This window comes from Rhamphochromis sp. 'chilingali', assembly GCF_963969265.1.
Source record: "Rhamphochromis sp. 'chilingali' genome assembly, chromosome: 17".
In the NCBI taxonomy this organism is placed as follows: Eukaryota; Metazoa; Chordata; class Actinopteri; order Cichliformes; family Cichlidae; genus Rhamphochromis; species Rhamphochromis sp. 'chilingali'.
Window position 1 is genome coordinate 33,208,443 of NC_137944.1, and position 23,979 is coordinate 33,232,421.

The 23,979-nt window shown below is 39.5% G+C and overlaps 2 protein-coding genes across 3 annotated transcripts; both read right to left on the reverse strand.

Moving 5' to 3' along the window:
* Positions 1-3,626: 3,626 nt before the first annotated feature.
* Positions 3,627-14,800, reverse strand: LOC308384031 (cell division control protein 42 homolog). Its single transcript, XM_080862334.1, has 6 exons — positions 14,498-14,800; positions 9,506-9,610; positions 8,826-8,898; positions 8,065-8,174; positions 5,431-5,628; positions 3,627-4,229 (listed from the first exon to the last, which is right to left on the reverse strand). The coding sequence occupies exons 2-6, from the start codon at positions 9,608-9,610 to the stop codon at positions 4,140-4,142; spliced, it is 576 nt and encodes a 191-aa protein (XP_080718460.1). The 5' UTR covers positions 14,498-14,800; the 3' UTR covers positions 3,627-4,139.
* Positions 14,801-16,408: 1,608 nt separating this feature from the next.
* On the reverse strand, positions 16,409-23,925 carry LOC308384027 (cell division control protein 42 homolog). 2 transcript variants are annotated; one of them, XM_080862328.1, is made up of 6 exons: positions 22,115-23,925; positions 20,217-20,321; positions 19,708-19,780; positions 18,049-18,158; positions 17,238-17,435; positions 16,409-16,650 (listed from the first exon to the last, which is right to left on the reverse strand). In XM_080862328.1, exons 2-6 carry the CDS (start codon positions 20,319-20,321, stop codon positions 16,564-16,566), a joined length of 573 nt encoding a protein of 190 aa, XP_080718454.1. In that variant the 5' UTR covers positions 22,115-23,925; the 3' UTR covers positions 16,409-16,563. The 2 variants fall into 2 exon arrangements, with proteins under 2 accessions (XP_080718454.1, XP_080718453.1); XM_080862327.1 differs by having other exon boundaries at positions 21,642-23,925.
* Between the last annotated feature and the right edge of the window lie 54 nt (positions 23,926-23,979).

The following is a 23,979-nucleotide window of genomic DNA, read 5'->3' on the forward strand; positions in this document are numbered from 1 at the left end:
CAGGTGCATCCAGTCGATCCTGTTCAGCGATCTGCGGCAGGGAAATGATTTTCATGATATGGCTCATGTTTAAAAGCAAAACCATTTCAGTTCAATCCCAAGTGAGTCAAACCAAAAACGCTACAAAATAATAATGTATATTTTATGTTACTGGTTTATTTACTTACTTTTTGTTTTCTTTAGGAGTAGTAGTATATCCACAATGTCAGTTTTTCAGTGTAAACTGCAGATTACGTCTCTGAGAGCGTCTACCTTACCTGGAGGGCTGGTGATATTGTGTTGCATTTAGTTGCTTCCAGTAAAATTCAACTCCTCACCAGTTGCAGAACATGTGACTGTGACTTTCGGCATTTGACAGCTGGGATAGGCTGATCCTGATTTGGATAAGTAGAAGAAAAATGATGAATCTCTATATATAATAATATACATAATCTAATCTATTAATTCTTACCCATTTTCTGAGTTAAAAGCCCTCTATAGAATAATTCCTGCAGTGATTAATGTTTCAGCTGGTAACGCGTTGTTGAACCGATGATTTCTTAAACAACCATGTCTAAGGCAGGATCTTTTTTTGAGTAACCAGCTCTTGAGCTCTAAGAGACCTCACTGCTGTCTAATACTAAAATACTGAAAAAATTAGATGGGACTTAATGACACCAGTGACCAATATATATATATATTTTTTTAGTTTGCTCCCTTATTCCATTAATTTTTTGTTTGAATGGCATAAAAAGGTGAATAAATAACAAAAAAGGTAACTACAAAGCTGAATAATTCCCATGTTAATGACTTTCTTCAGTTTTTGTGTGTGTGAACAACATAAAACCACTAAAAACATTTTCAGCTTTTTTACGGTATCAGAAAAAAAACTTGAACTTTGATCAACCTACAGCTGACACAAATCCAGTGTTTCAGCTGATTTGTAGAAATCAACATTAAACTATCAGGTTTTAATTTAAGACAAATCTTCATCAACAAAGGTGTGAAAGCTGCTGAGAGAAAGATGGCTTCTTTATGACAGTGTTCATACAAAAAGATAGCTGCACCCAGGGCTGGACTGGGACAGAAAATCGGCCCGGGCATTTTGACTAGAGACCGGCACACCAGGTATTATGGGAAAAGCCATAAAGCCTTTGAATGAAAACAAACTGTTGTGACAGTGATGTACACTTTCACTGTCAGTAAAACAGCCTGCTTACGGGAAAGTAACAGTAATCAAATTACTTGTTTGCAATAGTTATCCCTTACATTACTTGTTACTTGAAAAAGTAATGGGGTTAGTGCCCGTTTGTGGCCTACAGCAAGCAGAAGAAGCTCTGGACCCAGATCAGTTTGTCATATCCTCCTGAGAGACCTGGCTTTTTCATCTATGTCCTTTCTAATGAACATTAATTTGGTCTATATCTATTGACTTATTTAAGCGACACTACTAAGTCCTGATGCGCTCAATAAAACACAAGATATCTCATGATATCTCGTGTATTGGTGGACTCTTTTAGCTCCAAACAGGCAGGAAATCACAACAGTTAAACAGAAAATATGTTCTTCCTTGGTTCTCAGGAAGATATTTTATTCAATTTTTCTCTCACTTTGATGTGTATTTGTGGAGTTCCATCTTCCTGTAATGTGAAGGCAGCAAACATCAATGGCCTGGTGACCGCAGCTCTTGCCAGCCACCTTTGCAATGGAGGCCAGAACATGGTCCATTAAGACTCTGTACTAAACCCACAAACAGAACTGATTGCATACTCTCTCCATTTATCGCATTAACAAATGACAAAACCCCAATCAGCTGATTTCTCATGTGCAACTTTAGTCCATTTACTGAAGCCGCACAACTTTCAGTCTGTCATTATGATTATTTTCTGACTTACAAAGCCTTGGAGTAAATAGAGATGGGTATAGAATTAGATTTTTATGTTCCCCGAGAAACTTCTGAAAAAGTGTTCTAACAAATAAATAACGAAACACAACATTAAATAAGAGGTCACTGAATTTATTGCTAGTTTTAGATACATTTGACTTTCAAAGTATAGTGATAGTAAAACATGTGGGAAAAAAGATCAAAGGAGCACGAGTTGTAAAGATTTTTGGTTACCAGTTAATTTCAGTCTCTAACTATTATCTTACTCATCTTGTCAGTCAAAAACTGATGACTGACTGCACAGTGTTAGATAAAAGTCTACACAAGATGCAACTGGTTGTAAAATACAATATGCAGAATTCAAATAATACAAAACAAACAGATGCTTGCCTGATATATTCACAGAGGAGATTTGTGGGCTGTGGCCTACCTCAGTATCTTCTCCGGGTCAGTCAGGAGCTTTTCAGTATAATTCCAGCATCAGCGTCCTCGTGCTGTCACGCTTCATCAGAATTTTAACACTGATCTGAAGGTTGTTTGGCCTCGAGAATATACTCTCCGTAATAATAGTGACTCAGAGGAAATCTTCTGAGTGTGCTACTGTTTGATCATCCAGTCGGTCCTGTTCTGCACTCTTTTCAAAAACGAAACTATGTCAAGTTGTAGTTGATGTCACTGACAGCGCCTACCTTTCGTTCTACCTGTTCACACCTGCTGGGGTGTGATGCGTTCAAGTTCCCTTCCTCACTTATTGCACGAAGCATCACTGGCTGGCTCCCAGTGGATGGTATCTGCAGCCCTGCTTCCTCAATCGCCTTTTTGCAAATCTCACAACAGGAATGTACAAATTCCCTGCTGACTCGGCCTCAGGATATCTACAGGCAAGATTCAAGCGCACCCAAATGAGCGCATTAGTTGTCATATGCGCATCACGCAGAGGGAGAGGCGAAAGGCGCAGCGGCAGAGCAGTTGTAACGCAGTTTTGTGTGATTCCGTGTGAGTTAATGAAACTGTAAGTGTTATTACCTTTGATGGGTTAACTGGTGTGATAATAGTTATAGTTGTTTGTGCAGGTTAAAGTTAAAGTTGTGCCGCTGTAAACTGATATCATGTTAGTAGGTTTATTTAATTAATTTGCACCAAGTAAATACCAGTGGCCTAAATCTCCTCCAATAATTACATCCCGCGGTTAAAGGATTTTTCTGTTGTTTATTGTTTAGTTTAATTGTTGTTAGCTTGCCACCTTCTTGCCTTCCCACTAGCAACTTGGAAGAGATGTGCTATTTAGCCAACTTATGCTCTTACAGCGACCCCTTGTGGACATTGTGAACTATTGCTGTGTCTGAGTAGATGATGTGTTCTGATTGTTTCTTAGTTATCTTTGACCCTACTAGCTATAGTATTACCTGTTTCTGTTTCCAGACAACCATGCTTATAGTCACCTATACTGCATCTGCTACAATTATAAATTCATGTCTGGCTGCATCACAGTTGGATTTATCATGGCAAGCCCTGATGTAACCAGTTCTTCTGTGAAGCTTAATTAAAGACGGTGAACTAAACTCCAGGACTGCTGCAGTCTTTCTGACCGAAGACTTAGGCCACACTTGTATACCCAACACTTCCAGTATATATATATATACTCTACAAGGAATGTCATTCTTACCACTCTTAACTCAGCTCTCAAATTGGTTAAGGCATTTTTCATAACAGTTTAAAAAAAAAAATATTAAAAACTTCCTGACCTTGGACAGAGAACTGCAAACATATCGGCCTAATGTACAGTAAAAGTGTTCAGACACAAAAATGAAGTGTAAACAGTTTCTTTGAATAATTGCTGAAATGGAGAAAACCATTAAAAAGACAATATATAGAATGTGAGAGCAAATACTGTACAGGCCACTAAAGTCACACTACATACATTCAGCAGTCACTTTATTAGGTACACCTGTCCTACTGCTCATTAATACAGTTGAACCTCGAGGCCTGCTTTCTAGTTGTTGCTGTTCAGCAGCAGCCTTGGCTGGTTGCATTAGAGATTTGATTTGACGATCCAGTGTGGACAATGAAAATGAATGAATGGGCACATCAAGGCAGCTATGAAAGCAAGAGGATTTACCAGCTGTACTCTGGCTTTCTGCAACAGTCTTAAGATGTGAGTAACCCAAAGTTAAATCACTATGACTTAACCCTCTAGTCTTATTTGGGTTAATATTCTCTTATCTCTAATCTACACCTCCACCGTCTCCTCCTTGTTCTCTTCTTCTTGTGGCATCTATAGCAGGATGCAGAGCTTCTTGGATTTAGTATCTGGAGGCTCCAGAGCAGCAAGAATAGCCTCATCAAACACATTCTTCAATCCTTCCTGAGAGAGAGACAAAAAAGAAAAACAACAACAAAACAAACACATGAGAGAGGTTTAGCAAGTTAAAACCATTTGAGCTGTTTGTCTTGCTTTCTTCACGGGTGATAAGTCCTTGAACCAGCGGGCCTGCGAGGCACAGACCCAACAGAGAGGCTCCTCTTGGTGCCAAAATGACTTCCAGTTCTATAGAAAACAGCCCTCTTTGACCTTAGTAAACACTTTCCTGGTGCCTGTACTGGGTGTAAACCCTAAACCAGATGACTCAATTAACTCTAAAATACTAATGTTGAGTGATTTTCATCCATGTGAACATTTTACAAAACCTGCTTGTTAGTGTTCCAGGGTTAAAGAGATCGATCGAGCTGAACTCAGTGGGAATATACACCAATATACACATCTGTTGGCTTCTGTTGGTAGTTTAAAGCCAGTGTGAAGCATCAGGAATGAGAATTTGCACCATTAAGGCTGAGGCCATGGCTGTGATTTGGTAAAGGGCAGCGTGCCCAGTCCCACTTGAGTATGAGTAGGAATGGGCATGACTGAGTGGAGAAGTTTAAATGTCCCAGTGTCATGAGTGAGGGAAGAAGAATGGATTGGTGTGACACCGACAGTGACATGGACACAGTACCAACCTGTTGTGATGAACAGAGCTGAGCATGTAAGTAATGCTGTCAATATACTGGTCAATCTACACCAACACCCTCACCTATGGTCACGAGCTTCATGTAGTGACTCAAAGAATAAAGCTGCAGATGCAAGTGGCTGAAAAGTGAGATACTATGTGATAAAATGTCACGGTCATCTTCCTGTGGGCTCACTGTTTAAAAAAGAAGTCAGTCATTCGAGACAGACTCAGCATCATGGGTGTCATGTGCCTCAGTCTGGTCACTCTTTTCATCTTTCTTCTTCATCTGTGTGTGGATGTGATTATCTACTAACCAATCTCTGGAAACCCAGGAGAGGCACACATGTTTCCCATCAGCAATCAATACAATAATTAACCCTGGGCTCCACTACCGCTTGTTAACCCACCCTGACCTACTCGTGCTCTGCTGGCTGAATTAGCACAAACCTTGGATTTTAAGGTACCTTTATCACTAATGAAGACGTTCATATTTCTCTTAACTTTGCACCCAAAAACTTATAGATACCAGTGCTTGTTTCTCAGCAGAAACACCAGCAGACTTCTTCTCCCTCGTACCTGTGTCTCAGCTGAACACTCCACGTATTTGACTGCCTTCAGCTTACGAGCCACTTCCTCTCCACTCGTGAAGGTCACAGCGTGTTGGTTTCTCTGGGCCAGCTTCTCCAGGGTGTGGCTGTCATCTCTTAAATGCACCTGAGTCCCGACCAACAGGAAGGGCGTCCCCGGGCAGTGGTGTGAAATCTCTGGCACCCACTGTGGAAAAATCAAGGTCAGGTTTGATGGGCTTTTACTGCAACAACTGACCTGTAGCTCTGTGTGTGCGCGAATATCTCTGAAGTTAGAAACCAAACAAAATTACCTTTGTGACTTTGTCATAAAGTGCACATGCGCCATTAGCATGCTGCCTGCTGTAACCCTTAATTTCCTTCAAGATTAATAAAGTATTCTGATTCTGAGAATATAAAGCGCCTTGAGGCGACTGTTTTGAAAAAATGTTACATAACTTAATCTGATATTGGATTATTAAATATTTTGGCAATTAACTTCCCCGTGTGAGCATGAAAACATAATATTCATTAGACGTTTATCTCTCCCTGAAGTCCGTTTTGAATTAGAGACTGCAGTTATTTGTTTTAGAAACATCATCATTAGATGTCCCAGTGGTTAAAGACCACTAATTAACCAAAACAATCCAATACAGATGCCAACATAAAAAGCTGAGGTAGAAAAATGAGTTTTAAAACTAGATTTAAAAGATAATGTTGATTCTGCAGTATGACTATTAAGTAGCAGTCTTAAAACTGTGACTGCAAACTCCCAATCTGGAGATCGCAATCGAGACCTCTGCTGCACTATGAGCATCTGGCTAGAAGATCTTAGGGCTCTTTTGGGGTTAAATAAGTTGAGCAGGTTGGTTAAATAGCTGGGTACGACACCATTTAAAACTTTAAAAGTAAGGAAAATCTTAAAACCAGTAGAAAAATGGACAGGAAGCCTGTGAAAACCTGCTAAAAGTGGAGTGATGTGATCATGCAGCGGCATTTTGGACTAACTGCAAACGATTAAGAGTGTTTCAGACCTAAACACAGAGGATTACAGTGGTCCAAACTAGGCCTGAAGGCATGAGCACATTTGTCAAGGTCTTTTGGAAGAAGATGTGATTTTGTTTTGGTGAATTCACATAACTGATTAAGCTGTCAGATTGGTGTGCAGACAACAACCTGGACCTCAATACCACCAAAACAAAAGAACTGGTAGTTGACTTCAGAAGGAGGAAGTCCGAGCTGCAGCCTGTCAGCATCAACGGGGAGTGCGTGGAAAGGGTCTCCAGTTTCAAGTTTCTGGGTGTGCACATAGACACAGACCTCCAATGGAGCTCTAACACCTCTGCGGTCTTAAAGAAGGCCCAACAGCGTCTCCACTTTCTGAGAATCCTCAGAAAAATGGACCTGAAGAAGGAGCTGCTGACCGTCTTCTACCGCTGCTCCATTGAAAGTGTGCTGACATATTGCATCGGTGTGTGGTTCTCCAGCTGCACCACAGCACACAGAAAGGCACTCCAGAGGGTCATCAACATGGCCCAAAAAATCATTGGACATCCTCTTCCCTCCCTGAAGGACCTGTACAGCACTCGCTGTCTCAAGAGGGCACGCAGCATCCTACGGGACTGCACACACCCAGGACACCGGGTGTTTAAGCTGCTGCCGTCTGGCAGGAGGTTCAGGCTGCTGAGGTCCCGAACAAATAGACTCAAGGACAGCTTTTACAACAGGGCAATAGCCCTGATCAATGTAAATAGCTGACCTGACTGGATACCTCCCTGGACTTTTTAGGGGGAGTTTACAATGTTTAAAACGATAACAATAATATTTATATTTATAACAAGGTGCAATAATAATTAATGTGCAATAATAACAGTGTGCAATACACATACACTTATTCTTTTTTATACTAAGTTAATATACTGTGTTGTGTTGTTTGTTACGTTGTGATGTGTCATATCGTGTCGTGTTGTGTTATATGTAGTGCCGACGTAGGACAGTTTTTCCAATTTCATTGTACTACTGTACTATGTATGACTGTGCAATGACAATAAAGAGTTATCTTATCTTATCTTAACATCTGGTCTTTACAACTGCGGTCAGTTGCTTCTCAGATTTAAAAGAAGTATCGAAAAACACTGATTTTTAACAATCAGAGAACAATGAGAAGCAAATAATGCAGCAACAACGTTGCTGACAGGTGAGTGTTTTGTTTTCTTCTCCTCGGTTTCATCTGTGATTACAATAGTTTGGCATTACAGAGTTTATGCAAATAGGAAGATGTGTATAAATATTGTCATTTTATAGATATGTAGAAAAATATATTTAAAATGACTTTTTTTTTTTTTTTTAAATTTTAGTACTGGCCAATGGGAACATGTTGATGGATGTTCCGATAAGGAATTTTTTAAACTTTATTTTTGAGTAGAACAAGAAGACTTTGTGTTTGTTTGTCCGTGTTTTTTTTTTTTTTCTAACAAATTAATGTTTTTTACAGGCATATTGAGGTTTCCTTTAGCTGACAGTCTTTGAGAGTTTGTTGGACTTAAAGGGCAGCCAGTGAAGAGAATCACCTCATTAAATTAAGAGTCAGTATTTTGAATTCCCGTCAAATTAGAAACAAAACACAGTTACCAACTAAACAAACCTTCTCTGTGATGTTCTTGAAAGATGACGGTGATACGACAGAGAAACACAGAAGCAAGATGTCAGTCTGAAGGTAGTTGAAGGGTCGCAGTGTATGATAATCTTCCTGACCTGCAGGGGGAACACAACACAAGTGTCTGAACAACAAGTTACCCCTCCCCCAGAAAATGAATTTCCAAGTGGAAATGACTGCATCTAAAGGACAAAGGACACTCTTTCGAGGATGCCAATGTTCACATTTTGGGCAGAGAGGACAGATGGTTTCAAAGAGGAGTGAAAGAAGCATCTATGTTCACTGTGAGCGACCATCTTTGAACAGAGGCGACACCAACTCTCTGCCATCTATAATCCAGTTTTGAGATCCTTCCCAGACGCCTTAACACCCACTCACATCCTGGGCCATCTGACCTCAGGAAATCACATGATAGGGTGGGGCCAGGTTTCACAATGAGCTCACCTGAAACCCTGGCTGATTGTGACGCACAACCGCTTTCACACCTTGGATCATGTGATTAGGTAGAGGATCATTAGGGGGGACACTCCCACGGGGCTTAAATCTGGGACAATCTGGGACTCTCCACCATTTGACCTTAGAACTGAAGAAGATTCTCGGATGAGGGGTGAAACGTCTTCAAGCAACTTATAGAAGTCCAGACGTTTTTCTTTCTAAGCTCCTTAGACTAAGATGACTGAGAACCTTCACAGACATTATACAACTGATTTTTTTGTATTTAATAGACTGAGTTTCGATGTACTTTTTACCTGTAGTGTCATTTAATTCCAGACTGTATATCTCTCCACCAACAATCACTGTCACAGCATAGTTGTCAAACACCTGGAGAAAACAGGGAACAAAAGCCATAAACAAAGATAAGTAAACATGCAAATGCAGCAGAATCGTTACAGCATGACTAAACAGAGTCAAACTGATTTATGAAATGAGCTGAGCACTTTCATGAATATTAGTTTGCAGCTGTTCAGGTAAGCAGATGTGCCATGTCTTGCTTTACTCCCCTTTACTCACGTTCAGGCTTCTGCCACGTGTGTTAACAAGCAGCTTATCCCAACATTCCTGGTAACCTCGGCTCTGGACGTGAGCGGATGCAGGGAGTGTTTTATAGCTGCTGCGCTTACTTGAATACTTACTTTCAAACTCCAAACACACTATAACAGAAATTGGTCCACACTGTATTTGTGAGAACACAATACACAACCCACTTCGATTGGTTTTGCATGTATGTGCTGTAAATACTGTGTTTGTATGGTCTGTCTTTAGTGTTCTGTTGAGTTCAGTTACTGCAAGTATCACAACCTGTGTGACACAAAAGAGCAGTTGAAATCTGTCTGGTGTATGTCTGCAGATTTTTGTGTCATGAGTTTCCTGAAGAGAAAAATCTTGTTTTGTTTTTTTTTTTTAATTTGTGGTATTTAAACCTACTCACTATGGGTATGTGTTCTTCCTTTAAGGCTGTGCCTGTATAGGTCAGGAGCAATTCATGCTTTCCTGAATCACGATCACCCACCACGACGAGCTTTATAGTCTGCATCTGAGAGGTAGGAAAAACAATTTTTAAAAAAGGAGAAAATTGGGAACAAAATAAACTGTAAAGACAAGTAACTGATTTGTGTCTCATCATCATCATCACCTTTATTTATAAAACACTTTAAAACAACCACAGCTGACACGAAGTACTGCGCATTGGAACTATATAATACATTTACATAAGATATAAATAAAAGCCAAATAAAAGGAAAATAATTAAATAACTAATTTAATTATAAGAGAAACTAAGTCTCACTGAGAATAAGACAAAGAATAAGTGGGTTTTAAGACATGATTTAAAAGAGTACAGTGAAGGGGCCTCTAACATGCAAGGGCAAATTATTCCATAATTTTGGAGCGACATTAGAAAAGGCCCCGCCTCCTATGGGTTTCCGCCTGGATCTTGGTACCTTCAGGAGCAGCTGGTCAGCTGACTTGAGAGACAGGGTAAGGATGAAGAAGCTCAAAGAAGTAAGGTTGGGCAAGAATGTGAAAGCATTTAAAAACAAACGTAAGAATTTTAAAATGAACCCTAAAAGGAACAGGCAGCCAGTGCGGAGAGGCCTGCACAGGGGTTATACAGACGTCGACAAAATTGTTAGTACCCTTCAGTCAATGAAAGAAAAACTCACAATGGTCACAGAAATAACTTTAATCTGACAAAATTAATAATGAATACAAATTCTATAAACCCCAATCAATGAAAGTCAGACATTGCTTTTCAACCATGCTTCAACTGAATTATTTAAAAAATAAATGCATGAAACGGGCCTGGACAAAAATGATGGTTGCCCTAGCAAAGAATGGAAATTTTAATTGAAGGTGTGTCCACTAATCAGCATCACAGGTGTCTACAATCTTGTAATCAGTCAGTGGGCCTGTATGTATGTCTCCAGGTAGTCACTGTGTTGTTTGGTGACATGGTGAGTACCAAACTCAACAGGGACCAGAGGAAGCAAAGGAAAGAGTCGTCTCAGGAGATTAGAAAGAAAATCATAGACAAGCATGTTAAAGGTAAAGGCTATAAGACCATCTCCAAGCAGCTAGATGTTCCTGTGACTACAGCTGCACATGTTATTAAGAAAGTTAAGATCCATGGGACTGTAGCCAACCTCCCTGGACGTGACTGCAGGAGGAAAATTGATGACAAATCAATGAGACGGATAATCCAAAGGGTAACAAAAGAGCCCAGAAAGACTTCTAAAGAGATCCAAGCTGAACTTCATGCTCAAGGAACATCAGTGTCAGATCGCACCATCCGTCGTTGTTTGAGCCAAAGTGGGAGACGACCAAGGAGGACACCATTGTTGAAAACAAATCATAAAAAAGCCAGACTGGAATATGCAAAACTACATGTTGACATGTCACAAAGCTTCTGGGAGAATGTCCTGTGGAAAGATGAGACAAAAATTGGATTTTTTGCAAAGGCACATTAGCTCCATGTTCACAGACGGAAAAATGAAGCATATCAAGAAAAGAACACTGTCCCAACTGTGAAACACGGGGGAGGCTCGGTTATGTTCTGGGGCTGCATCTGGCACAGGGTGTCTTGGATCTGTGCAGGTACAATGAAGTCTCAAGACTATCAAGGGATTCTAGAGAGAAATGTGCTGGCCAGTGTCAGAAAGCTTGGTCTCAGTTGCAGGTCTGACAATAGGAAAATGACCCGAAACACAGCTTAAAACACCCAAGAATGGCTGAGAGGGAAACACTGGACTATTTAAAAGTGGCCTTCTCTGAGCCCTCACCTCAATCCTATTGAGCATCTTTGGAAGGAGCTGAAACATGCAGTCTGGGAAAGGTGCCCTTTAAACCAGAAACAGCTGGAGCAGTTTGCACATGAGGAGTGGTCCAAAATACCTGCTGAGGGGTGCAGAAGTCTCATTGACAGTTACAGGAATCGTTTGATTGCAGTGATTGCCTCAAAAGGTTAATCAAAATATTAAGTTGTGGGTACCATCATTTTTGTCCAGGCCTGTTTCATGCATTTATTTTTTAAATAATTTAGTTGAAGCTTGGTTGAAAAGCAATGTCTGACTTTCATTGGTTAGGATTTATAGAATTTTATTTATTATTACTTTTGTCAGATTAAAGTTTTTTTCTGTGACCATTGTTAGTTTTTCTTTCATTGACCGAAGGGTACCAACAATTTTTGTCCACGTTTGTATGCTCTCTTTTACGAGTTTCTGTTAGGAATCGCGCAGCAGCATTTTGAAGACGTGAGAGCAATGACTTACTCACCCCCACATAAAGTGAATTACAGTAGTCCAGATGGGAAGAAATAAAAGCATGAATCACTGTTTCAAGGTGCTCTCCTTAAATAATAAAAACTGGACTTCACCACTGTTCTGATTTGGTTGTCTTTAAATTTAAAATCACTCCCCAACTTAAAACCAAGGTCAGTAACAACAGGATTAAAATAAACTTCCAGGTGTCTGAAATCAACAGAGGACGCACAGGGACCACCAGGTCCAAACACTTCTGTTTTCTTTTCATAAAAATTTAGAAAGGTTAGAGCCAACCAAGTTTTGGTGTCATCTAGACATGTCAAGAGAGGTTTTATGGAGATGCCATCCTCCTGCTTTAGTGGCAAATAAATTTGGCAGCATAATGAGATCCTAATGAAAAGAGATCCCATGCCTTCTAAGGATGGAACCCAGAGGCAATAGATACAGCAAAAACAGCAGTGGCCCTAAAATTGAGCCCTGTGGGACGCCGAATGACAGAGAAGCAGAAAATGATTCGGAACCGAGAAGACTGACAGAGAAAGTTCTGTCTGCCAAATAAGGCCTAAACCAATTAGGTCCAGTCCCAAAATTACAATTTTTTTTTGTTAAGGCAAAAAATTGCGTGTAAAACTCTGCGCTCAGGTTTCCTGGCTGTATTTATTTCAACTTAAAAGTACGAATTTTGACCCAATTTTTCTGTCAATTACAAATTTAACAATCCAATCAAAGAACAGATGGGTTTGGCTGTTGGAGGGGTGCTTTACTGAGCTTCATGTCCTGGAAGGGTAATATAGGGTAATATTTCTATGTGAATATCCCATAAGGGTCATACAAGCAGGGGCGGTCCTGGCCTGTTCGGTGCCCTGGGTGAACACTCATAAAATCTAAAATTTTGTTATTATTATTTTTGTACTACTCAGTTTTATTCTCTTTTATCCAGTTGGCACTTTATCATCACTTGGTTAACTAAACAGGATTACTGGTCATGACTCGGTTGCTGTCCACAGTCAAAGTGAATGAACGGAGACTTCAGTCTGTCTCCAAGTTTCCTGGAATGACTTTTTAAATCCAGCAGATGTCGCTGTTGAGCGATTCATAGAAACAGTGTCAACAGCAAGCAGAAGGAGCTCAGTCTGGATCCAGGTTAGTTACTCAAATCCTAGTGAGAGTCCCAGCTTTTATATTTATGTCCTTTCTAATGAACATTAATTTGGTCTATATCTATTGACTTATTTAAGCTACACTACTAAGTCCTGATGCGCTCAATAGAACACAAGATATCTCATGATATCTCTTGTATTGGTGGACTCTTTTAGCTCCAAACAGGCAGGAAATCACAACAGTTAAACAGAAAATACATTCTTCCTTGGTTCTCAGGAAGATATTTTATTCAAATTTTCTCTCACTTTGATGTGTATTTGTGGAGTTCCATCTTCCTGTAATGTGAAGGCAGCAAACATCATGGGTATAGAATTCGATTTTTATGTTCCCCGAGAAACTTCTGAAAAAGACATCTTCTTTCAGCGGCTCCCCTCAGAGGCTCACCCTGTTCTCAGCATCATCTGTCACACCAACCCTCTGCATGTCCTCCTTTTCTACATGTATGAATCTTCTCTGAGGCCTTCCACATTTCCTCCTGCCTGCCAGCCTCATCTTCAAGATCCTTTGCCCAGTATATCCACTATCCCTCCTCTGGACATGTTCAAACCACTTCATCCTCGCCTCTATAACTTTGTCTCCCTCTATTATACTCATTTCTAATTCTGTCCATCCCGTTGACTCCCAGTGGATGGTATCTGTAGCCCTGCTTCCTCAATCGTTTTTGTGCAAATCTCACAGCACTGTCATTCTCACCACTCTTAACTCAGCTCTCAAAACAGTTAAGGCATTTTTCACAACACAGACAGTTTAAAATAAATTATTAAAAACTTCTTGACCTTGGAAAGAGAACTACAAACATATTGGTCTAATGTACAGTAAAAGTCTTCAGACACAAAAGTGAAGTTTGACAGATTTATCTGAATAATTTCTGAAATAGAGAAAATCATAATAAAGACAATATATACAGTCTGAGAATGTGTAACCAAATACTGTGCAGTCCACTAAAGTCACACTATTTACTTTCAGCAGCCACTTTATTGGGTACGCCTGCTCTACTAACCTGTTCCACTTGTTAGTGCAGTTAACCCATATGAGGCCTGCTTTCTAGTTATTGCTGTTCAGCAGCAGCCTGGACAGCTAACGTTATATCTCAGCATTTCATCAACGTTTCTACGTCCAGATGAACAGGAGATGAACAGTTAGCATTACTTCTGTTCTAACAAATAAATAACGAAACACAACATTAAATAAGAGGTCACTGAATTTATTGCTAGTTTTAGATACATTTGACTTTCAAAGTATAGTGATAGTAAAACATGTGGGAAAAAAGATCAAAGGAGCACGAGTTGTAAAGATTTTTGGTTACCAGTTAATTTCAGTCTCTAACTATTATCTTACTCATCTTGTCAGTCAAAAACTGATGACTGACTGCACAGTGTTAGATAAAAGTCTACACAAGATGCAACTGGTTGTAAAATACAATATGCAGAATTCAAATAATACAAAACAAACAGATGCTTGCCTGATATATTCACAGAGGAGATTTGTGGGCTGTGGCCTACCTCAATATCTTCTCCGGGTCAGTCAGGAGCTTTTCAGTATAATTCCAGCATCAGCGTCCTCGTGCTGTCACGCTTCATCACAATTTTAACACTGATCTGAAGGTTGTTTGGCCTCGAGAATATACTCTCCGTAATAATAGTGACTCAGAGGAAATCTTCTGAGTGTGCTACTGTTTGATCATCCAGTCGGTCCTGTTCTGCACTCTTTTCAAAAACGAAACTATGTCAAGTTGTAGTTTATGTCACTGACAGCGCCTACCTTTCGTTCTACCTGTTCACACCTGCTGGGGTGTGATGCGTTCAAGTTCCCTTCCTCACTTATTGCACGAAGCATCACTGGCTGGCTCCCAGTGGATGGTATCTGCAGCCCTGTACAAATTCCCTGCTGACTCGGCCTCAGGATATCTACAGGCAAGATTCAAGCGCACCCAAATGAGCGCATTAGTTGTCATATGCGCATCACGCAGAGGGAGAGACGAAAGGCGCAGCGGCAGAGCAGTTGTAACACAGTTTTGTGTGATTCCGTGTGAGTTAATGAAACTGTAAGTGTTATTACCTTTGATGGGTTAACTGGTGTGATAATAGTTATAGTTGTTTGTGCAGGTTAAAGTTGTGCCGCTGTAAACTGATATCATGTTAGTAGGTTTATTTAATTAATTAATTTGCACCAAGTAAATACCAGTGGCCTAAATCTCCTCCAATAATTACATCCCGCGGTTAAAGGATTTTTCTGTTGTTTATTGTTTAGTTTAATTGTTGTTAGCTTGCCACCTTCTTGCCTTCCCACTAGCAACTTGGAAGAGATGTGCTATTTAGCCAACTTATGGTCTTACAGCGACCCCTTGTGGACATTGTGAACTATTGCTGTGTCTGAGTAGATGATGTGTTCTGATTGTTTCTTAGTTATCTTTGACCCTACTAGCTATAGTATTACCTGTTTCTGTTTCCAGACAACCATGCTTATAGTCACCTATACTGCATCTGCTACAATTATAAATTCATGTCTGGCTGCATCACAGTTGGATTTATCATGGCAAGCCCTGATGTAACCAGTTCTTCTGTGAAGCTTAATTAAAGACGGTGAACTAAACTCCAGGACTGCTGCAGTCTTTCTGACCGAAGACTTAGGCCACACTTGTATACCCAACACTTCCAGTATATATATATATACTCTACAAGGAATGTCATTCTTACCACTCTTAACTCAGCTCTCAAATTGGTTAAGGCATTTTTCATAACAGTTTAAAAAAAAATATTAAAAACTTCCTGACCTTGGACAGAGAACTGCAAACATATCGGCCTAATGTACAGTAAAAGTGTTCAGACACAAAAATGAAGTGTAAACAGTTTCTTTGAATAATTCCTGAAATGGAGAAAATCATTAAAAAGACAATATATAGAATGTGAGAGCAAATACTGTACAGGCCACTAAAGTCACACTACATACATTCAGCAGTCACTTTATTAGGTACACCTGTCCTACTGCTCATTAATACAGTTGAACCTCGAGGCCTGCTTTCTAGTTGTTGCTGTTCGGCAGCAGCCTTGGCTGGTTGCATTAGAGATTTGATTTGACGATCCAGTGTGGACAATGAAAATGAATGAATGGGCACATCAAGGCAGCTATGAAAGCAAGAGGATTTACCAGCTGTACTCTGGCTTTCTGCAACAGTCTTAAGATGTGAGTAACCCAAAGTTATATTTATTTATATATATATATATATATATATATATATATATATATATATATATATATATATATATATATATATATATATATATATATATATGTATGTATATATATATATATATATGTATGTATATATATATATATATATGTATGTATATATATATATATATGTATGTATATATATATATATATATATATATATATATATATATATATATATATATATATATATATATATATATGTATGTATGTATGTATGTATGTATGTCCTTCCTCTCTCTCTTCTCATCCAGGCTAATAGTCCTTTTTCTACGTCCACGTACATCTCCAGCTTCTCTTCCTCTGCCCTTTACTCCATTTGTTCTTATTGTGATGTCTATAAAAGGACACAGCGACTGGATTTGTTGTGTAGAGTCTCCAGCACCACCCGGATGGCCTCTTCAAACACATTCTGAACTCCTTTCTGAGAATAAGAGAGAACACCACACTCAGCTTAAGAAATAAAGGAAACACCATAAATCAAATGGAAAGACAGAATCTTTCTTCGGATAACTACAAATATTGCAAATGTGTAAAATGTGATCAGCTGCTGTTGTCTGTCTCTAGAAACTGAGAATCTGGAGGGAAGGGTCCCAGAAGCTTCTGGTTTCTATTTGTGGTCACCTTAAACTGAATAGCATTCAAGAGAATGAAAATGATTGTTGCATTTACCACATGGGCAGGATAAAAGAAGGCTGAAGCTTCTGGGTTTGAAATGTAAAGCAAATGCATTAGTTCATTAAAGCTGTATTCTCTCTAATGACCAGCAGGGGGCGACTCCTCTGGTTGTAAAAGAGTTGCAGCTATATGGCGCTAACCCCGAACCAGATGATGGACACCAGAGGTAAATGTGTTGCTACCCTAGCGTTTGACAAAAGGCTTTTAATTCAGAGAATTGTAAAGACTTCCTGTGATTTCAGGAATGGAATCTTTCACATTTCTTTTATTTTTGTGTTGAAGGCTGACAGAGACTCGTAGGAGATCACAGCAGCAGACTTCTCCTCTCTGTACCTGTGTCAGAGCTGAACACTCCATGTATTTAACGGCCTTCAGCTCATGAGCCAGCTTCTCTCCGCTCTCAAAGGTCACCGGTTGCTGTTTGTTCTTGGCCAGCGTCTCCAGGGTGGCACCGTCGTCTCTCAGATCCACCTGAGTCCCCACCAGCAGGAAAGGCACCCGTGGACAGTGGAATAAAATCTCTGGTACCCACTGTGAACAGATAAGTTTAAGATTATGATCACTTATTCTTTATGCCTTTCTTTTTTAGTACCAAATTCAGATTTTCTTTCTTCCAGCTTGAGTCTCTCTTTAACCATTAATTCTAATAGTTAGTTCTAAATATTAATTATTAAGCAACCATTTTATTGCCAACTTTGCCTCATTGTTTTCCCCTTTCAGCTTTTTTCTTGGGAGTAATAACAAATGGGGGCTGATCCAGGATTGTGAAAAAAAGCATCTGGAAATGGTAGTATTTGTTTGTGAGTTGCCACCTGTTTGTCATATTTCTGTTTTTCCTGATGGCCAGCAGGATCACGTGCTGTGTGCAACTGCAGGTTCTGCTTCAGGTAAGCAGATGAACAATAACCTGGTCATGTAGCAGCTCCTGGTATTCTCTGCTTTGTGTTGGAACCTGAAGCTGATTGGAATCATTTGAGGGACTAACACGACAGGATCACAATCAAAACTCATTTTTTGCGTTTTTCAAATTTGGAATTTAAAGCTAGTGGATTAATTTTTTGTACATTCTTTGAACCGATTTAAACATTTAGGTGGTCTGCTTATTATTCTGGAAACAATTAAAATAAAAGTGAACCAAACAGACCTTCTCTCTGATGCTATAAACTGTTGAGGGTGATACGACAGAGAAACAGACGAGGAAGATGTCAGTGTCGGCGTAGCTGAGGGGTCGCAGTCTGTCATAATCATCATGGCCTGCAGGGGGAGACACAAAACGAGTCTGAGTAGCAAAAAATAGTGCGAACAAATGAAGGCTGAAAAATGCCTCCCAAGTGAGGACGTTCCCGTAGATTCTACATGCTAAAATGTCCAACCTCACAACAGACACAAACATCCTCCTGAGGCTGCATTTGCAGGCCGATTACGTCACAGCGACGCGACAAAAGCCGTCCAAATGCGTAGACTCCTCCAAACGCAGCCGACAAATGCGTTCTCCTTTTCCCGAATTTGAAGGATGGGTCGGGAGTATCCTTCGTGGCCCACCATATCCCAGAATTCACAGCGCGGCCCAGCCAATTTCAGTTTCAAAATGACTCTTATTACTCTTTCTGGGTCACAAAGTAAACTTTTAAGATATTTTCAGGCGAGAATGTAGCTGGGTAAACTTCAAATATTGGTTTATCAAGATATCACATATTTGCAAAAGCGCTCCGACATTTTTGGAGACATCTGTTACCCACCACTCGATAGCTAGCCGGGGCGATAACAGCGTACTCCCGCACATCGTTTTTTGTTTCCTCCGTGAGTTTCTCCCTTTGTGGCTTCCTGTGGATTCAGGTTTTAGTTCTGTTTTATTAGATTTCCCAGTTTAGGGTTTCTGTGTATGTCATCTCCACTCCTGCTGTATCCTGCTCTCCTTGTGAATAAAGCTCACTCACATCTAAGTCACTGCCTACGTTCTGGGTCCTTATCTCACCTCCAGCTGGCTTGCCTCGCTGATAAAAGAATGCATTTCATGGGTAAAATCAGCTTGACAGTGGGAAAAATAAAGACACAAGTGTCATTTTATTTCAGTTTGGACATTAGCCTGCCCATACTATCAATTCTGTATTTGTAAAACCTAAAGTTTTCCCCCCATTTTATCTGCAAGGAGATGTAAATAAATCACGAGTTCATTGAGGACTGTACACAAGTAGATAAAGAATGTCCATCTTTTATGTACAGGCTATGTCAACACTAATCTGCAGTCTAAACCTTTTTATCTAATTATAGGTTTGTTTATTTAATTTGTATCACTTGAATTTCTAACAGTGAAAACAAAAATGATGATTATCTCTGACCTGTATGTTTGCATTTTGTACATTTATATACAATATAAACAATTTTAATATTGCATATTCTGTACATATCACCACCTCAAATTCTGACTACAGCCACGCATAACCTACATAAGCACTTGTTTTACTTTATGTATTATTTTCTATGTTCAGAGTTAAGTTTGTTCTTTATTTGAGTCAGCTGTTTATTTAGTTGTGTGACGGGAACTTGCAAAGTAAGAATTTCATTGCTCTGCGTAACCACTTGTGTTTTGCGGTTTATATGACAATAAAATTCTTGAATCTTAAAATAACGTGTGGGTTGTCTCGTCAGCGGTGGGGAAACTGCTCATCACAATCAGCTCTGAGCGTTATAGGAAATATTGCTCCGACTATATGTATGTGACTGCTGCTGGTATGAAGATTGATATTATACAACACAGAGTTTCATTAGTTATTAAACTGAGAGCAGAAATGTTTGTCTTTACCCGAAGTGTCGCACATTTTCAGAGTGTACTCCTCCTCTCTGATCATCACCGTCATGGAGTAAGTGTTCACCACCTGGAGGAGACAGAGACTGAGAAATGAGAACAAGAAAGAGACAACAGGAAGGAAGTAAACCCGCCAAAAGGACTTGATTACAGATGTTCTTCATAATAAAATTGGATTTATTCCATGCACTCACACTGATTTATCAAAGCAGTTTGGGCTTCAGTGTCTTGACCAAGGATCCTTACACAAAAAATCTTTTTCATCATAAGTGGTGTTTAACTTGTATGTTTTTCAACACAACACAACACAAATAGGTCCATTAAAAACACTCCTCTGTGTAATATTATGGGTTCATAAATAGTAATAGCTTCATCACAGTGTTGAAAGGGGGCGCTGACAGTTCTTCTATGCATAAAAACCCTGGAACAGCACAAGAGCTGTACACTGTGTTACATGGAATAAAGTGAAATGAATGCTGCTGCATGTCTGCAGACTTTCACCTCACCGTGGGCACGTATTCAGAGGGAAACTTGTTGACCGTGTAGGACATGAACAGGCAGGTTTTTCCCACTTCAAGGTCACCCAACATCACGCACTTTATAGTGGACATCTGAGGAGGAGGATGGAAGATGATGAAGAAGCAAAGAATGAATGAACAGTAAATGTGAGGCAGGGGAACAGAGGGAGTCTCTGGAGTGTCATCTACAGTATGCAGCTGATTTTAATTAGACACTTGTGCTTAAATAGACTTATTATATGTATGATACTGTAACAGTTATGGTTACAGTAACAAACAATAAAAGTTGTCACTGTAAATTTGGAACTGATGTCAGTACAAACAGAACAAGACCAGACTGCAGACCACCAACACTCAAGAAAATATTCATGCTAAAAATGCTGATTTTAACTAATTTGATTACTTTTAATTACAGAGTAAAATCTTAAATGTAAATGAATCTGGTCAAATGTACTTGATTGGTATATATTCAGTTTAGACCAAACACATTATTGCTTCATGTTTAAGAAGCTACGTATCTTCTTTCTTTCTTTTTTCTTCTTCCACATCAGGCACGAATTGATTTTGCGCATCCAGAAAGAGATTCAGATTAGTGTGTCATAATCTCTTGGCACAACTTGAAAGTATTTAGAAATATAATATAAATATTGATATTGGACTCCTAGAACTTCTCTCTCCTAAGTCTACCACAACTATGCTCTGATTGGTTGATGGTTCCCAATGACAAGGCGATTCTGAGGTGAGCAGAGCATGTGATGATGCTCATTGACGCCTTAAATCATGGTAAGTTCATGAACCTTGGGACACACACATCACTGGTTAAGTGTGTGCGCTGCCTTTACCATTAAAGTAATTTTGTCCTTTTTTAAAATGTCCATCGCCGAGTGCAGCACAGAGATGTTTGAAGGGCTTTTCACTTTGGAGACTATTCCCCGCTCTCTGCCCTGCACCTCTGGCCTCTGCCTCCTTGGTGGGGTAACCGTGGCAACAGAACACCTCAGACAATATGATAACCATGTTCATTTGATACAAAAGCAGTCAAATCTGAGAAAGTTCCCCATGACCCCCTCACAATTAGCTGACTGTGTTGTTGTTGTTTTAATTCAGTGAAGACAGTTATACATTCATCATCTTCTTCTTTTGGCTGGTCCTTTTAGGAGTCACCACATCTGCCAACATCGCACCCTATCACAATATCCTCCTCTGTCACACCAAGGGTTAGGGTGACCAAGGGTTTCAGGGTTAAATATCATGAGGTGTAACTATGATACTTTAAACAGCAAAAATGCACTAGTTTAATGATGTAGGCGAACAGAGACAAGGACGTGTAACGATCAGTATCTGAAAAAGTGCTCAAAAAGTGTTTTTTATGTAAACGTCCGAGGATCATCAGTATTTTAAAGTTGATCTGACCTTTTGTTGCACTAAGATTCCACAGTCGACCGTAATCATGACTCAGGTGACAGGCCAACATTTTTCTAAATGTCATCTTCTTATCTGGGAAGTCAAACATTGTTGTTTATCAGGTGCATCCAGATACTCCTGTTCTGCAGACTGCAGCAAATGACTTTCATCATTGAGCTCATTTTAAAAATGAAACTATTTAACTTCAGCATAATCTGATTTCAAGTTGGCCAGACAAACAACACCACTGAATACATGACCTATGTGTTATTTTAATTATATTTTGTTATTTACTGAAGTTTAAGAAGTGTATTCTCAAAATGTTCAGGCAATAAAAAATAATTTAAATAACAATTTGAGTTAAAACGCACACATTACCATCATTTTTAAATCTCCAATGTCTTGGTTGCCACAGGTACCCTGAAGATATTTGAGTATTTATTGTCAGTAAATCGCAGTTTATAATAACTGGCAGCTCCTACCTTTCCTGTTCACAGCCGGTGGACCGCTAGGTCTTATTCCGGGAGCGGGTTTAGCGATCAGCTCTGAGTTTGATAATCCAGGGTTGAGGCCAAGTTCGGGTTTTCTGCTCCAGACCGAGTAAACGTCAACTCCAAGTTAGTTACCGGGGTAACAGACCCCGTGAACTAATCCTGCTCGCTGTCAGATTTTCTTCAGCAAACTGAGTGTCCCTCTATCTCCTCCCTTCCTGCTGTACCTGAGCCAGCTGATTCATTTCCTCATTCACAGCCGCTGCCAAAGTGCGAAGAAGAGCTGATTCATTTGCAAAGGGTTTTTTTAAGGCACAGAACACATTGATCAATAATCAATCATTTGTCGTGTTGGAATCAATCGAAATATCCCAGTTGGATTTTGGACATAATGTAAATATTTGAGTGAAGATGAGGCTTAAATAACTTTAAGACGCTAAAACTGATTTTGTTTACTTTGGAGTTAATTTAAACAGCTGCAGACACTCTGTGCTCTGATTATTTTCAGGTACAGAGTCTGAACCGCGACACATTTCCCACTGAAAATGCGTCTTTGAGAGTCCACTAAGAAAACGCGAGGTGCCAAAATATAATTTCCAATGTTTCTGTGTTTCCCATGTGTAATAACTTTGCTTGTATTGGTAAATAGTCTGTGGCCAACAGGGTTTAAAGGCGTTATAAGTAAAATAAAGAAATAACTCGTCCTCTTGGCCTGATTTTTCTGATCTCGATCCCTTTTTGACACTTCACATCCGCCCAAAGGGATCACCGGCTCCATATCGGCTCCTGGAGCCCAGAAGCCCAAAGTGACTTTAAACAATTACAATCAGCGCTATCTAAAAAAACGAAAAAAAGAAAAAGGAAATCAGTTCATGCTCCTTTGTCAGTCAGAGAAAGCGCCGTGTGGGTCCTGTACTAACCAGCATTATTGAAAACCAACCGTGTATTTACGGAGGACTAAATGTGCCAAACCAATTGAACACTTTTTTAAAAGTCTAGCTTTAATGAGCAAACTGATTCAGTTATTATTGCAGATAATTTAAAATATCTTCATCATCTCCTGTGTGAGTGAGGACCTCAGTTTCCTGTTCTCATGTCTGTTTATGGTGTTTTTTTTTCCCTACGATGAGTAATAGTTAATTAACTATATGTCTATCTCAGGACCAGTGTGGTCTTCTACCGTAGCTCTACTGCTCATCTTGGCTGTAAGGACTTTGGAGTTACTGTTGCTTCTCTATCAGCTCTAAAAAGTAATTTTTACCCAGAGACCTGCTGCTTACTGGATATTTTCTGTCATTCAGACAATTTTATGTAAACCCCAAAGATGGTTGTGCAGGCATATCCCAACCACAACCATGAGTCACCTTTCTTCTGACGTTTGAACTTCAGAATGTCTTGCTTGTGTCTGCATGTCTAAGTTATTGAGTTATGCTAATGAATGTTTGCACTTAAAGTAGCCATGCAGGTGGACCTAACAAAGTGCCTGTTGAGTGTGGATGTCGGTCTGTTACTAATTGGAAAACAATTACTTTTGTTATTTAGTTAAGAAAAAGTGTCATATCTTTAATTACGCTGCCCTTTGCTTTTGAAGTATTTAAAGCATCTTTCACTTTTTTTTTTAAATAAAAGGAATAATTAGATATATTCATACAACCAAATTAATATTCCTTCTGCTAAAGTTCTCAGACAAGCTAACTGTCCTCACATCTTTTGTTGTTGTTTGTTTTAAAAAAAACAAGAGCAAAAGATTATACATTCAGATTATTAAGACTATTTGAAAAGAACAACTACAAATCCTCCATCTAATTTTGAAACATTTATACTTTCATCCATGAAGAGGCAGTCTGATTTCAAAT

Bases quoted from the DNA above. Each gene is read 5' to 3' on its own strand.
- LOC308384031 (XM_080862334.1), bottom strand. From the start codon at position 9,610: ATGCAGACTATAAAGCTCGTCGTGGTGGGTGATCGTGATTCAGGAAAG. The intron at 5,629-8,064 runs GTTTGTTTAGTT...ATTTTTCCACAG, and splicing joins TCAAGAACATCACAGAGAAG to TGGGTGCCAGAGATTTCACA. The intron at 4,230-5,430 runs GTACGAGGGAGA...TCTCTCTCTCAG, and splicing joins AGTGTTCAGCTGAGACACAG to GAAGGATTGAAGAATGTGTT.
- LOC308384027 (XM_080862327.1), bottom strand. From the start codon at position 21,680: ATGATTACGGTCGACTGTGGAATCTTAGTGCAACAAAAG. The intron at 20,322-21,641 runs GTCAGATCAACT...CCTCCTCCTCAG, and splicing joins GAATCTTAGTGCAACAAAAG to ATGTCCACTATAAAGTGCGT. The intron at 18,159-19,707 runs GTAAAGACAAAC...CTCCCCCTGCAG, and splicing joins GAAAATGTGCGACACTTCGG to GCCATGATGATTATGACAGA.